The sequence below is a fragment of the Mus musculus genome, chromosome 1 (genome assembly GCF_000001635.26).
Source record: "Mus musculus strain C57BL/6J chromosome 1, GRCm38.p6 C57BL/6J".
Taxonomy (NCBI): Eukaryota; Metazoa; Chordata; class Mammalia; order Rodentia; family Muridae; genus Mus; species Mus musculus.
This window is the reverse complement of record NC_000067.6, coordinates 160,143,744-160,159,350: the sequence shown is the minus strand read 5'-3', so window position 1 is coordinate 160,159,350 and position 15,607 is coordinate 160,143,744. Positions and strand designations below refer to the sequence as shown.

Here is a 15,607-nt window from a genome sequence, read left to right as displayed (position 1 = left end):
CAGAAAATTCTGATATTGGAAAGCACCAGGGGTCATTTCATTTAGTAGCTCCGCAATGTCATTAAAACCCAGATCCCTTCCAATTATTCCCTTCCTACCTTCTCTCTCCCTCCCTCCTCTCCCTCTCTCTTTCATAACAGGGTCTCATAAGTAAAGGCTGTCCTTGAACTCCTCATTCTCCTTCTTTTACTTCCCACCTGCAGCTGTGATTCCAAGTGTTCCTTCCATTTTCTGTTCTGTCTCCCTTGACATTTTCCCTTTGTTTTGGTCAGTACTCTCTCTGGTCAGTTCTAAGACATTATATATGTCACAACTGTGTGTGTGTGCAGTTTTCATTGCCAGCATATTCTCCTTTACATTTAGTTTACTCTGAATGCATTTCATGATCTTGACTGAACTGGCTGCTAGAAACTGCTATGGAATTATCCTGGTTGGCTTAGAGGAATACAAAATCTTAAATTTTAAAATTTTAAAATCTTTCTATTCTGCTTATGTCTGTATCAAGATAGGAAGAATTACAGGCACAGGTATCCATTATAAGGAACTCTGATATTCTCCTTCCCCATAGTGCTGGACCCAACCCTCTCAAACCATGAACCAAAAAAATTTCTCCTCTTCAAGTTCATATTGCCAGGTATTTAACCACAGCGAAGAGAACTCATAGTAATATAGAAAATTGGTATTGACATATTTATGTGACAAACCTTTGGCATGTGATTCATAGGTGTTCTGAACTGTTTTGTGGAAGGAATGTTGAAAAGAGATTGGAGCTGTGGGCTTGAGAAATTCTGGAATGCAAGAAGTTGAACTCAATGGAGCCAATCATGGAAGTCTGAAAGACCAGAATGCCAATAGAAATGCAAATACTAAAAACTGTGTTCATGTGGTTTCAGGGGATAGCAAGCACTCTACTGGGAACTGGACTGTAGACCATTTGTGTTATATCTGGCAAAGAATTTGGCTGTGTTTTGTGTCCTGAACACATGATTAAGGCTAAATTAAAAACTAACGAACTAAGTTGTTCCGTGAGAGGAATTTTAAGACAGTATAACACTCAGGCCATGGAATGGCTGTTGCTTGCTTTATTTACATGTATTTACAGAGAGATGGAGAAAGAGCAGAAAATGAGATAGAAAAATATGTAAAATGTGCAGCTTAGCAAGGAAAAGAGTCCAAACCCAGTTTAAGTTGTGAACGGCATTTATTTGGACAAGTGTCTATAATTGTTGAAGAGATTCATGCCAGGAAGGAGAAACTTTGGACTTTGCATGGGGAAAATAGAAAAGATGCCTTGAAGACAAGACTCCACCCATTGAAAAAGTTTAGAGTTATCCTAACACAAATTCATTTGAAAGAAGGATGCCTGAAAAGATAGAGCCCTCAAGGTGCCCTGCTGGTTGGACAGGCAAGGCTGTTGGGGAAATCAGCTAATAGAGTCTACCTCTGTGGCTTTGGCTCAGCTTGTTTGGTGTCTGAGTAATTTGCTTTGTCCTTTGGTATCTTGAGGAACAAATTTGACAAGATGTGATTACAGGTAACTTATTACATGCTTTGGATAAATGTTAAGTAGTGAAGGAAAACAGGTACCTCTTTCTCTAGGACTCATACTGAAGGGAAGAAACTTCTTCATGGACAGATTCATCTAAGAGCCCTTGGGCACAGGAAGTGTCTAAATGGGATTCTGAGAAGGAATCCTATAATGCAAAGGGCAATCAGGGTTAAATAAAATCAGCTCCAACCTTTATCTTACAGCCTTTGAGAAATCAAAGAATTTCATGTCCCTACCTCTGTCACCAACTTCTGTGGCTTCTGTCCTGAGCAGGGCAAATGGACTCTGAATTCTGTCACAGTGCCTTAATCACTTTGCCATCTCCTGCCCATGGTTAGTCAGTGCTGACCATCATGTGACCCAGTTCCTGTCTTTGGTTTATTTATGTCCTCAAAGCAGTTGAAAAGTGTTGGTGTGTGTAGAAAACAATTAAAGTTTGGGACAATGGAGAGAAACTCATATAAAATATAAGTAATCTAATACTGAATAGGCATTCTTGTTCTAAAAGTAATTTGATTTTTTTATGTGTGTTTGTTGTTTGATTCTCAAGACTTAGTTTCTCAGTGTAACCTTGGCTGTTGTCCTGGAACTCGCTCTGTAGACCAGACTAGCCTTGAACTCACAGAGACCTGCCTGTCTCTCCCTCCAAGTGCTGGGAATAAAGGTGTGCGCCACCATGACTGATCATATTAAAGGTTGTTCTTGCTGACATCATCCCATCTAATAAACACAGAAGGAAGGGTCTGCATCAACTTTCACCATGGCAACTGCTTCAGGTGGGAATCAGCAATAGTTAGCAAAAGCTATGTGTTTTATCTATTTATTTATTTATTTATTTATTTATTTATTTATTTTGAGACGGGGTTTCTCTGTGTAGCCCTGGCTGTCCTGGAACTCACTCTGTAGACCAGGCTGGCCCAAAACTCAGAAATCTGCCTGCCTCTGCCTCCCAAGTGCTGGAATTAAAGGCATGCACCACCACTGCCTAGCAAGCTATGTGTGAAAGTATAAGAGGTGGGCTATTTAAAGGTTTTAAAATACATAACTACAAAGGGAAGAACATTCACTTTGGTAAAGCTATCAAGGCTGTAGTAGATAAAGACAGAAGAACTACTTTAGGTTAAAGAAGGACGAATGCCATGAATTATCCTGGATAGGGTCTTAGAACAACAACAACAACAAAAAATCAAAAAACAAAAAACAAAAAATCCAACCCCCCCCAAAAAACCCTACAAAACAAAACAAAAACTCCAACCAACAAATTAACCAAAACCAAAACAAAAACCAAAAAACCAAAAAAAAAAAACAAAAAACAAAAAACAAAAAAAAAAAATCACAAAACCTAAACCAAACCAAATCAAAAACACTTTAAAAAAATATAAAGAACATTAGAGAGAATGTTCTGGTTTGAATGCAATGTATAAGGTAGATAATCAACACTATTGTGTCAGCATCAATTCCTGATTTCTGTCATCACGAGGAAATGATGGAAGAGTATGTCTCAGCTCAGAGAAACTACTGTGTACTGAAGTCATTTACAGTGGAGAAGGTAAAAGGGCAAACAAACCGCACCCTTAACTTAGTCTCAAAAGCTTTAGAAGAACATGGGTAGATGGGAATTCTTTATAATATTTTGCCATTTTCCTTTGAGTCTGAAACGACTATGAGATAAAGTAGTTCCACCTGTGCATGCGGTGACTGTGCACTTCTCTGCTCCTCTGCTTGCCCCTGTCACCGTGGCCGAGCGATGGCCCTAGAGATTGTCATACTGCTCTCCCTGTCTAAATGACCTTGTGCTGTTGTTTGAGATGAGCCCTCTCTCTTGTTAGGCTGCTGCAATGAGGGCACCCAGGAGCTTCCTTCACTGATTCACTCACATCTACCGAAGGTGTAGAAAGTAGAATAGTGCAGAGAGAAGAAAGAGACTGCTCATAGGGTGTGTGTGTGTGGGGGGGGGAAGAACTAGCAGGGAAATTAAGGATGGACCATACGGGGCATCTGGCAAGAGGAGAACCTCCCGAGCGTGGCATGCAAAGTTAAGAAGCAGAAAAGAAGATCCAAGGGGGAAGAAAGATGTTTGGGAATGGGACTCTTCCTGGCCATTTTCCCTTTCACCACACTGGTCACTTTTGTGAATGTCTGGTCCTAATTCCTTGGCCAGATAGCAGAACTAGTGTGGTTGTCAGTACAGAAGAGTAGAGAACATCTGGGCTGATATAGAGACACTCAAAGGGTATTTAGTGGGGTATATGAGAATCAAAATGGGTAACAATCACAGTAACAGCAGCAGCTGATACAGGATTCCCATCTTGTCCTTCGGACTAGTCCACAACCTTAGTGGCTTTCATTTTGTTCAATCTACACAATGTGATCAGTGTTCCTATTTCAGAGTAGACTGAGACACAACGAGGTTAAGGCAACGGCCATCTGCCCGCTACAGAAACAAGCTTCAGACTCTAAACTGAAGCCCAAGGGAATCCCAAGGAACCCCTTTAGACCTAGCACACTCCACTCACGTTTAGCTACTCACTTTTATGACCAATCTTAGAGATCATGTAACTAAGGGCTATGTTATTAATATCCAGCAGCTTTGCTGCACATGACCTGTGCTGTGTGAGAGTCAAAAGGGAAAACTTGGCTTCAGTTTTTTATTTTAGAATTTGGAGGTCATTTCTCAAATCAGTAGAAACTAGTGGTCCCTTCTCTGGGCCTGTGCAAAGTGGAAGACCCCTTGATACCTGCTTTTTGATCTTGCTTATGCCATCATTTTCTGGACATGTGTCTCATGAAGAGCAAGGATGTTTGATTATGCACGCGTTGACCCCTGACTTCCTTACTTTCCCTGACCTCTAACAAACCACCTTCCCCCGTGCTTCCTGCCCGTCCTGCTTCTTTTTCCCCTGAATAGTGCTGAGTCCCACTTGAGGGATTCAGTATGATTGAGGCTTCCTTTCTCATCTCCATCCATAACTGTTGTATCATTTATTTTCTCATTGCTAGGACAAAGTGCCTGAGAAGTGGAACGTAGTTTCTTTCGGCTCACAGTCCTTAAAGCCCAGCACGGCAAGGGAGGCATGGCGGCGGGAGTGTATGGAGCCTGGTCACGTGGGATCTGTGATCAGGAATCAGAAAGACAGATGCTCCTGTTGCTCATTCAATCTGGGACCCGAGGTCATGGGACAGAGCCGCTCACATGCAGGATGGGTCTTCCCTCCTCCGTTAAGCCTTTCCCGGAAACATCCTCACAGATAAACACAGCAGTTCATCTCCAGGGTGCTTCTAAACCCCCGTCAAGGTTAAGAGTCACGACGGACTTCTACATCAGCCCTTTCTCTTTTGAAACACTCCTTGCTTCAGTATAGAGCCCTGAGGGATGAGCAGAACAGGCCTGATCCAATAACTGAAGATAACTCTTTGATCCTTCTTTTGTTCTCATCCTTCTCTTCCCTCTCCAGCAATCTATGATGGCAAAATCAGAGTCCCAGAAAGCATGGACCTTCTCCGTTGGGTTGTGGATCTGCTCTCCGGAACGTACTTTGGGTAGGGCAGGGCAGGAGAGGCCTGGCAGAGAGGATGAAGCAGGTTGGCCCGTGACCCACTGGAGCTTCATGGGAAGGATGAAATTGTCAGTGTCTGATGGCAAGAGAAAACTGTGGCTCAGAAGGGCACTGCTCACCTCCCCTGGTTAGAGTTCCCCTGTAGCCAGTGTGGGGGAGGCACCTGGCGAGGTGTAGGGTACAGTGGGTCCCATAGCCCCTGTCCTCAGCCCTATTCAGAGCCTTGCCTCTCACCTGTCAGGTGATGGAGAAGGAGATGGGAGATGGGTCAAAGCAGGGATTCCCTTGGGGGCCTCTCTGACTTCTTTCTTATTTTAGGAGGAGTAAGCAGCAAGTTCCAGAATGTCTGGAACATGAAAAAGAGACTTAATAAATACACTTTCAAACCCGAGACTCAGCTCCTGGCCAGGAGACATGCAAACGTTTTAATATCCTTGTTCTGCATTTACTTAAATGGAAACAGCCCGTGGTATTTTTAGCTGCTGTGTAATCAACGTAAGAAGGAAAGGGGAATGTATACTTTTTTTCCTTCTCCTAGTTAGAGTAAGAGAATGAATTGCTCAATTCTCAACAGAGTCCAGGAAGGGAGGAAAATCCCGGAGTCCCATTGATTGGCTCCTCCTCTGTCATAGCCTTGATTTAAACCCAGGGAGGGAAGCAGAGGGAGAAGATATTGAGGGACGGATCGGCAACGAAGTCTCCAGTACCAGGACCAGCTCACAGGAGGCAGGGGGATTGGAAGTGGTGCCCAGCAGCCTCCCAGGTAAGAGTGCCAGCTCCTTGAGGCTTTATCATCGATTGGGAGGGGGACAGTCAGTGTGGGGAAGATTGTAGACTGACGTGCATTGTTGCAAATCTAGGCAAGGCAATATAGATTAAGTTCAAACTATCTCCCAGGGCCTGTGAATCATGTCCATAGCTGGTATCAGACTCTGCCCTCCCCAAGCCAGGAGACACCATCCCCTTACCTGCCAAGCTCAGTGCGTGGGGCACCAGATTCTACGCGGAGCAGTGCATTTTAGATGATGTGTTTTCTTTAAGTCTATTTGTGTTTCTTCTTACACAGACCTCTTCTCTCCGTGTAATCTCTTATGTGCTATAGCTCGTTGTTCTCTTAAAACAGAGCTTTCAATCTGGCTGTGTTTAGGAAGCTATGCCTAACTTTCCCCTCTTTGAGATTTTTGTGTGAACCGATGAAGATGATGCTTGCCGACTCCCTCGAAGGGGCTCATTGAGTTGTCTGTGTTTTAATCATTACATGACAGAGGAGACTTTCTCTTCCCCTACTGCACTATGGTTACCCTCACAGTGCCTCAAAGCGGGCATTTTCAATCACTTCAAGAGTGATGTGGGACACTGGTTTTTGAAGATCTGAGTTTTTATTTTAATTTTTGTAGGGTGGGAGAGGGCTGGGTGAAGAGGGTAGAGGGAGAGTCTTCACCCTCTAAGGACCAGATTAGCTTATATAAGCATTGACAGAATCATAACTTCAACATAGAAATATCAGATTATCCACATCTGTGCAGGTAAGCCATGGCTCTGCCCAGTTGCAGACTCAGGGTGATGGTGACAGTGTCAAGAGAAGACTCAAGAGGAGGGAGCGAGTATCAATACCAGGGTCCTTTCCCTCAGAAACAAAGGAGAAACAGGGCCTGACTCTCTCTCATGCTACTCTGAATTCTTTTAATGTCTTCAAAGCAAAGAAACTGGGCAGATGATTTCCATCCCATCTTGTGGCTTCTGGCTTTCACTCTGGTGCCGTGCTGTAGGGTAGACCAGCTCCTTCTGAGGAAATTATACCCAGGCCCATGGAAACTCTGCCCCTTCCAGAGCCCTGGCTCCCATAGGCTCTGGCTGCAGACATGAGGTCATAGTTTAGGTTCTGTTGGAGCATTTGGAACCACCAGTCTGCAAGCTGATGGTGTTGTGGTATCAGGCCTGGCTCCTGATGGTCAGCAGCTCGGCCTGGTTCCACCCCAGACGACTCAGGCAGATGCCAGCCAGCTGCCATCTAAATATGTGCATAGCCCATGTAGGCAGAACGGCGCAAATTCCTGGAAATTAGCATTGGCTCTTCAGCTTGATAGAAGGCTGGAACTCTAAAGTTGTTTCAGTGTGTGGAAAACCACATTAAACTGAAGGGAGAAATTGTAACTTCTCATTATGCATCTCTCCTCATTAGCACTCACCTGAAGCAAGTCCCCATCGTGGCTGTGGAGAATAGAAATAATTGTAGGTCAGCAAACACTTTATCATTTTGGGGGACTCGGTTGGTAAAAGAAGGTTCTCAAATTTAGATCTCGTGTCTATTTTATCTCCCCATTGTGGGTGAGCCTGGACTATGGAGGCTAACGGAAAACCTTTCTGTGAGAAATTAGTTCATTCCCACAGGGATAAATGATCATCTTTGCCTATTGTTCACAGACAGCTTTTAAGGCTCTTGACATAGAAACTGGTATATAAGGAGTGTTTAGAAAATGGTAGCTACTATTATCATCATTCACTGGGCCCTTTGCAAAAGGCAGATTAAGATTTAGTTGATAAAAGGAAATGAGCCTGTCGAAACTGCTGAGAAAGTAGTTGGGCCCCAGGGCTGAGCCTCATTCATTGTCCTTTCTAGTGGGTAGGCTACTTATATAGTCAGAGGGGTTGTTGCACAAGGTGTAAGAAGTCTTACAAACACTCCCTAGGAACTCATTCAATAGACCCAGTGGACTTGGAGCACAGGAGCACACAGCCTGGAATGTGCTGTCATGTGCTGTTTTATAGAGCCACATCTTCTTCATCCTCGACCTGTCTCACATCCTGTACAGAGCCACAACTAAGAATGTTTGTATGCATTTGGCTCAACTGGAGGGTGACCTAGAGGAAACAGTGCTGTCTCATATCCTAGATTCTCTTGCAAGCTGAAGAATGGGAAATGGGGACATTGGTTGTCTGAGATCTCACATCCAGGATGGGTCATGCCTCAGTAGGTTGTTTAGCTCCTTGAGAACTTGATTTTCTAGACCAAGTATTCTAGTCACAAGACTCAGAACCACTCAGGGGCCAGGCTGTAGCACACTGGCAAACTATGTTCAAGAAGAATAAAGGAAGGAGTGAAGGTGGCCAGTGATATTTGTGACATCAGGGCATCCTTAGCCACCTACTCTTTCTTTTTTCTTCATTGTTTACCGAGGTCTACCCTATTATTTGGGGAGAGAATATCTTCTTAGTGACTCTACTGGAAACCCACCGTAATACAGCTTTTCTAAGACCCAAAGCAGTACACTCATTTGCTTGTGGTTAACCATTAGGCAGGATGAGGTCATGAAGGAACAGAGAAAGGCCTGAATTTAAGTACAAAGCTCGTTGCCAGTGGCTAGAAGCTGGCAACTGCTCTATTTGAAGTAAGTAGCATTTTTTCCTGACTCAGTGTGTGTCTTTCTTTAGAGAAAATGAGGTGACACAAAGGCCATACAGCTCTAATGAGAAGTCCTTGTGAACTGAGAAACATTCTCTCCTCCTAAGGCTTGGTTGACATATGCCCTCATGGATAGAGGTCTTGGTAGTCTCTGCTGTTTCCTGCCTTGTGCTGGGAAGTGGTGGGACCTTAGCTTTCTGTGAGGAAAACACAATTCATCTTCCCAGGCATCAGCTTGCTCTGGCTGAAGGCCAGGCAAGTCCAGGCTTCCATTCCTGATTTATTAAGGTTTTGTTGAATACCTGGTATACCTTGGCTTTCCTTTCCTTTCAGAGCCTCTCTCTTGAAGGAAATATAGCAGGAAAGAGGATATTTGATGTTTTTCTTTCCACATCTACAGTTTATATTGCAGAAAGATGAAGAATCCAGACACAAGGAGTGGATAAGCCTGGTGTGTGATCCTAGTTTTGCTGTTTAACTAGTTGAATGCCCTGACCAAATTACCTAACATTTTGAGTACTTATGACAAATAATATTGTTGATTGACTGTCATCATTTTGAGGATTAATTGAAGCTAATTTTTTTACTTGTTTGGCCCAGTACCCACAATCTAATAATCACACACAAATCTATTGTCCCTTATTATGTAACTCACACACTATTTGGCCAAAGCTATGATGTGTAGCTAGAAAACAGGAGGGACCTGTGTCATCCTAGCCTCTACCATCCATGAGCTGACAGCATTCTGGGCAGGGAACAGACTTGGATTTTTACATGGTCGATTTTGGCTAGAAATTAACACCACAGGAGTGGCTGCAGCTATGAATAAGAAAGAGCATAGAACCCTGTGATGCTAGTGCATCTCAGGCAGATCCACAGGACCATCCATCTAGGTTGCACTGAGCAGTCAATCCAGAGCAAAGCCTTTCTCATGGTGGCCACAGTGGCAACAGTTATTACAGATACTGTCTCAGTCCTCCTCACCACTCAGTGCTCCTCCTCCTGCAATGAGGCACAGCTTTAGTGAGACAGTAGTTCCTGGAGGACCCCTGGTTTCCATGGTTTCCCGTGTATAAATGCCCTTTGCCTCACGAATTCCCCCAGTATCTCTCCCACTTTCCATCAGGAGCTTCGTCACAAAGAATCATCTTTATTCAGAAATGTCTCAACTGTTGTTTGTCTTGGGGAACCGTCTGTGGTGTGCCATGCATATTAATACAGAGGATGAAGTCATGCCTTCCTCATGCTGCTCAGCAAGGAGAGGCTGTCTCCTGCCACACACTGGAGCCAGAGCCAGCAGCTTCCCTTCTTACTCACACTTCACAGTGCTAGATAGATTGAGGATTTCCCCTGCTCGTCTTCTTTCTAGCAATCACTCTGCCCAGGAAAATCTGAGCTCAGCGTGTGCAATCTGAGAGGCTGCGATTAGCAAGGACATCTTGTTACAATTCGGGACGGGCGACACAGAGGGTTCCTTCAAGAGCTTCTGGGCCTTCTCATATTCCAGGCTTCAAAAGCAAACAATGTAAGACAGGGTTTTGGACAGCGCTTCTGTGGTTTATGGCAGGAGTTCCCCATTTTTTTTCATTTGTTAGGAAACTCCTTTGGGGGGAAAATCTGCATCCCATTTAGGGCTCAGGAGCAGTGAGCATGCGGACCGTGGCACTGGGTGGTAGGAGTGAGCAAAGAAGTTGACTTGGTTGGCTCTATTGTTGCCCAGAGGGGATTTGCGGTAGTACAGACCATGCCTTGCAATACCCACAGTAGGTGCTTGAGTGGGTGCAGCAGATCTCAGAAGCGAAGGCACTATTGCTCACTGAGTTAAAATCTGTGGCCTTGCACTTGGTAGTCACATAACCAGCAGCAAGTTGTTATGGTCGCCACTCCTTAGCTCCCAACTTCAGAGTCAAGCGGACAATTTGTTTTGTTTTATCACTAAGATAAACTTTTGAATGAATCTCTATTCCGTATTTCTATTCCACACCCACCTTCCAACTCCTTTTACTGGCTCCCCCATTCCACCTTCTCACTCACATCCCTGGCTTTCCTATTTAATCACTTTCCTGAACTCAAATCCTTTTTCTTGACAGAACTCCCATCTACTCCGGTGGACAGCCTTTCTTATTCCCTGGATCAGGTTGCTAGGAGCTGCATAATATGAATGTCTGTGATGGGTTTGTGTGTGCTTGGATGTAGTCCTTTCTCTTCTCTCAACTTCTATCACTGTTTTGGCGTTTCCAGGTTGCTTTCTGAGGTACAGTATTATACAGGGAAAAGGATACCCCTCTACCAAGGCCCTATCATTAAATTGCCTCTGGCTAGTCAGGTACCCATCTCTTTGCCTGCCACTCAATTCCATTCATTCTGGCCTCACCGACCTTCCAAACTTTGAGGAGATGAATGGATGCTTGCTACCCACTCATTAATGGAATCCTGGCAGTGAGAGAGGCCTCCTGACTGTCCTATTTCATCTGGAGAGGGTCCCGGTGCCTAAAACATAGAAAGAGTTTGGAAGAGAACTAGTTTCACTGCTATTAATAGCACATGCCTTAAAGGACAGCAGAGTAAGGACTGAGTAGCACACATGGGTCATATGAAGACCCCTCTTCTGCAACATAACTAAATGGATATGAAATCCCCATCACACAAAATAGCTAAGGTGTAATGATATGGAAGTGCTTCTTGCCCCCATTGGATCAATACACACTGCACACACGTGTTGAACTACTTACTACACTGTGCAACTGTTACTGTTGATCAAAGACATGGTTGATATTCAGGCTCCTATAAACACTAGGGACTAGGGAGATGAAAGGCTGGCTTAGGCAAGAGAATAGGAGCCCTTTTTGATACTGTGAACAGTGTGTGGATGCTTAGGATCTGTTAAGAGAGGGTAAGTTCCATTCAGCCAGCCCTCATGGCATTCTTGGTTGTTTTCCCCTTCTGGATCTAGGCCTCCTGGAGTGTCTGATCCCTTTCTCCAAGAATGGGTCTCTGGGGGATGCTCGCCTTCCCCCTGGGATTTCTGCTTGCTTCTGTGCTCCTGGTGGCTTCGGCCCCAGCCACTCCAGAGTCTCCCGGCTGCAGCAACAAAGAGCAACAGGTCACTGTTAGCCACACCTACAAGATTGACGTGCCCAAGTCTGCTCTGGTTCAAGTAGAGACCGACCCACAGTCACTCAGCGATGATGGGACATCACTCTTGGCTCCCGGGGAGGATGGGGAGGAGCAGAACATTATCTTCAGGCACAACATCCGTCTTCAGACACCGCAGAAGAATTGCGACCTGGCAGACAGTGTCCAGGACCTGCTAGCCCGGATGAAAAAGCTGGAGGAAGAGATGGCAGAGCTGAAGGAGCAGTGCAATACCAACCGCTGCTGCCAGGGGGCTGCTGGTGAGGCTACCATCTGGTATTCAGTCTACAAACACTTAGTGTGTGCTTATGTGCTGGGTCCTCCACTAGCCTCATGGGTGCTGTGAGATCTTGGTGCATGTCCCTTTTTGCACTTGGCCTTTTTTTCAAGGTACAAGCCATACCCCTCCTCTTTATTCTCTGATACAGCTCTACAGTTTAAGAACATGGATGACCAGGTGACAATGAGTGGTGCTTTTTTGTTGTTTTGGTTAAGAGTACCCTAAGGGGCTGGTGAGATGGCTCAGTGGATAAGAGCACCTGACTGCTCTTCCAAAGGTCCAGAGTTCAAATCCCAGCAACCACATGGTGGCTCACAACCATCTGTAACGAGATCTGACTCCCTCTTCTAGAGTGTCTGAAGACAGCTACAGTGTACTTACATATAATAAATAAATCTTAAAAAAAAAAGAGTACCCCTAAACGCCAGATATAAACCTAGGAACCAGGGACAACACACCACTGTGAAGAAAGCAGCGCGAACCCCTCCCTCCCACCCCCCACCCAAACCCCAGCCAGCAGCCCCACTTTGGAAGTTTCCCTAGGAAGGGAAGACGACATTCCAAGAGGCAGAAGGCACTGCATCGGCTGACCTGACCTCCAGCTTCCCCGAGCTGTGTAGGAGAGCCCTGGCCAAATGCCCTGGCTCACTCATCACTGAGCCTAGGCTACCCTGCCATTTCTGTACACGCAGTTCACAACCAGCAGTGCTGGGTCCAGCTCCATTCTCCAGGATAAGATCAAGTCCCACCTGCCTCTCTCCCTGGAGCACTGGAACCCAACAACAATGAGGACCATTTAAAGTCCCTTTATAGAAAAACAAAACAAAACAAATCAAAACAACAACAGCAAACGCTAGTCATCACTATTCACAAGGAAGGAACCCTTTTTTAGGCAAACAAAAGAGAAGCTGAGATTTGGCTCAAGTAGAAAACATTTTCCTCACAAAGACCCCATAAGATCCAGAAAATGTCAGCCATCTCTGACTAGTCTCCAAGGAAGGAGACCTCCAGGCCTCACCCATGTCTTCTTTTCCTGGCAGATCTGAGCCGTCACTGCAGTGGCCACGGGACCTTCCTCCCTGAGACCTGCAGCTGCCACTGTGACCAGGGCTGGGAGGGCGCAGACTGTGATCAGCCCACCTGTCCTGGGGCTTGCAACGGCCACGGGCGCTGTGTGGATGGGCAGTGCGTGTGTGACGCGCCCTATGTGGGGGTCGACTGCGCCTACGCCGCCTGTCCCCAGGACTGCAGTGGGCATGGCGTGTGCGTGCAGGGTGTCTGCCAGTGCCACGAGGACTTCACAGCAGAGGACTGCAGCGAGCAGCGCTGTCCTGGCGACTGTAGTGGCAATGGTTTCTGTGACACTGGCGAGTGTTACTGTGAGATGGGCTTTACTGGCCCCGACTGTTCCCAGGGTGAGAGTCAAAATGCACGTTGAGGGCCACCCTTCCTTCCTAATCCGCGGTCTCAGTTGCATTAACTCTATTACAGGTTGCCTTACTTGGAGAGCCAAACAATAGAGCTGGCTGGTGGGGAGGGGGCCCCCAAGTTTCACCAAGCCCTACTGGAGGAACTATACAATTGATGGCTGCTGGGTGTGGCTTCTAGTAGGGTTACCCACAGTTCAGTGGGCAGGCTGCATACCCAAGGGCAAACAGGAAGCACTAACTGGATTAACCAGGAATATGCAAAAGGAAAGAAAGGGAGGCAGGGAGGGTGGGAAGGGGAAAGGGTAGAGGGAGGAAGTACAAGAGCTGAGAAGGAATGTGTCCAGGGGAGGAAGTGAGGGGTAGATATGGTTGAGATACATTGTATCCCTGTATGAAATTTCCAATGAATTAAAAAAAAAATAAAAGAATAAAGTCCTGGGTCTCCTGCCAGAGCTTGCCACATAGAGGTCCCTGGGAGGATTCTGAAAATATGCATTTGTACAGATTCCTCAGGGTGGTTCTGGTGGTGTCGGTGGTGGTCCTGATTCTGATAGAATGCACATGTTCCATGTTAGGGCAACCAAACAGTAACATCCAGGGGAACGGTGTCAAGAATGGTGTGATACGTAATCTGCACCCTGCAGGTCTACCAACACAGCCTTAAGTGAATAGTAGGTGCTGGAGAATATTCATTTGGCCACCCAGTCTTACCCTCTCCACCCTCACCTCCTGCTCCTCTTCTGCCCACAGTGGTGGCTCCTCAGGGCCTGCAGTTGCTCAAGAGCACGGAGAACTCTCTGCTGGTGAGTTGGGAGCCCTCCAGTGAGGTAGACTACTACCTGCTCAGCTACTACCCCCTGGGGAAGGAGCAAGCTACAAAACAGGTCCGGGTACCCAAGGAGCAGCACACCTATGACATCACCGGCTTGCTGCCTGGAACCAAGTACATAGTCACCCTGCGCAACGTGAAGAAAGACATTTCCAGCAGCCCTCAGCATCTACTTGCCACCACAGGTGAGGAACATCAGATACAGGCTGTCTGCAGGGACAGTAACTCTCTCCTGTTCTAGTTCTGATCTATTGCTGGTTCCTTCTGGCTGGACCCAAGGTGAAGGGTCTGGAAGACTTAAGTCACAGAGTCCCCAAACCTTGGATACAGAATGGGATGGAGGATGCAGGAGACTGGCTAGATTGGCTTGCAGGGCATGGTCACCACTGCATCAGCAGACAACACCAGACTGATAAAAAGAATCAACATCACACGTATGTCACTAATGCTTCAGGTTCATGTCTCAGTGAACATCCAGGGAATTAAAAGAATAGGGAGGGGTTTATGACTTGCATCAAATAAGGAAAGCTCTGGGAACAACTCTCGAAGCAGTGTTCTTCTCCAAACAAAGAAAGCAGGGGAGGGGTGGGAACTTCTATTCAGAAACGCATACAGCAGATTGCCCTGTCACACACATGTAATGACAAGTACATTCCTGAGCATTGAAAAAAAAAAAAAGGCTAGGGTCTTGGGAGTCCTTAGAAACCAGGTTAAAAATGGTTTTCCACGTAAACACTAAGCACTTATAATCCGAATACTGGGAAGGAGGAGCCAGTCTAGCCTACTCAGTGCGCTCCAGGCCGATGTGATGTCCTGTCTCAAAGACCAAGGTAGACAGATCTTGAGAAAGAATCCTCTGTGCACCTGTGTAAGTACACCACACACACACACACACACACACACACACACACACACACACACACACACACACACACCATGGACACGCACAGCGGCTAACATTAATGTGTAAAGAACCTGGACTTATAATGCAAATGATGATTCACAGTGACTGGACCGTTCTGACTGGCTCCTTGTTAGTTGCTTTAAAGGCCTTTAGCTGCAAATCCACCACACTGACACCACCACCATCACAGCCACCACCATCAGCTGTACTGGCACACGTCTGTAATCCTAGCCCTTAGGAGAAAGACACAGCAGCTTGAGATTCTGAGAGACCCTGTCAGTATAGTAAGTCATTTTAAAAGACGGCTTTCTTCCTCTAGCTGTGGGGAGGCTACACTATGTAGCAGTCTAGCAGCTAACACTTTAGAAATCCAGTTTTTCATGAATATTCTTTTTTAAGTTTCTATTATTACTATTACGATTGCTATTATTATTATTATTCTTTTTTACAGTCTAGTCATTATTGCCCTCAGACTGTTCCTCATCCCATTCCCCCCACTCCCCGCATCTTCAAGAGGATG

The 15,607-nt window shown here is 45.8% G+C and overlaps 1 protein-coding gene across 4 annotated transcripts in view; it reads left to right on the top strand.

Moving 5' to 3' along the window:
- The first annotated feature begins 5,658 nt into the window (after window positions 1-5,658).
- Tnn (tenascin N) overlaps window positions 5,659-15,607 on the top strand; it is a 68,664-nt gene continuing 58,715 nt past the window's right edge. For 3 of the 4 annotated variants that reach the window (XM_006496905.1, XM_006496904.1, XM_006496906.1), the window contains exons 1-4: window positions 5,659-5,869; window positions 11,463-11,904; window positions 12,965-13,339; window positions 14,105-14,368. In XM_006496905.1, the coding sequence (XP_006496968.1) occupies window positions 11,496-11,904; window positions 12,965-13,339; window positions 14,105-14,368 (1,048 nt within the window). In that variant the 5' untranslated portion in view covers window positions 5,659-5,869; window positions 11,463-11,495. The remainder of the gene's footprint in view (window positions 5,870-11,462; window positions 11,905-12,964; window positions 13,340-14,104; window positions 14,369-15,607) is intronic. The other variant, NM_177839.3, reaches the window with a different exon arrangement.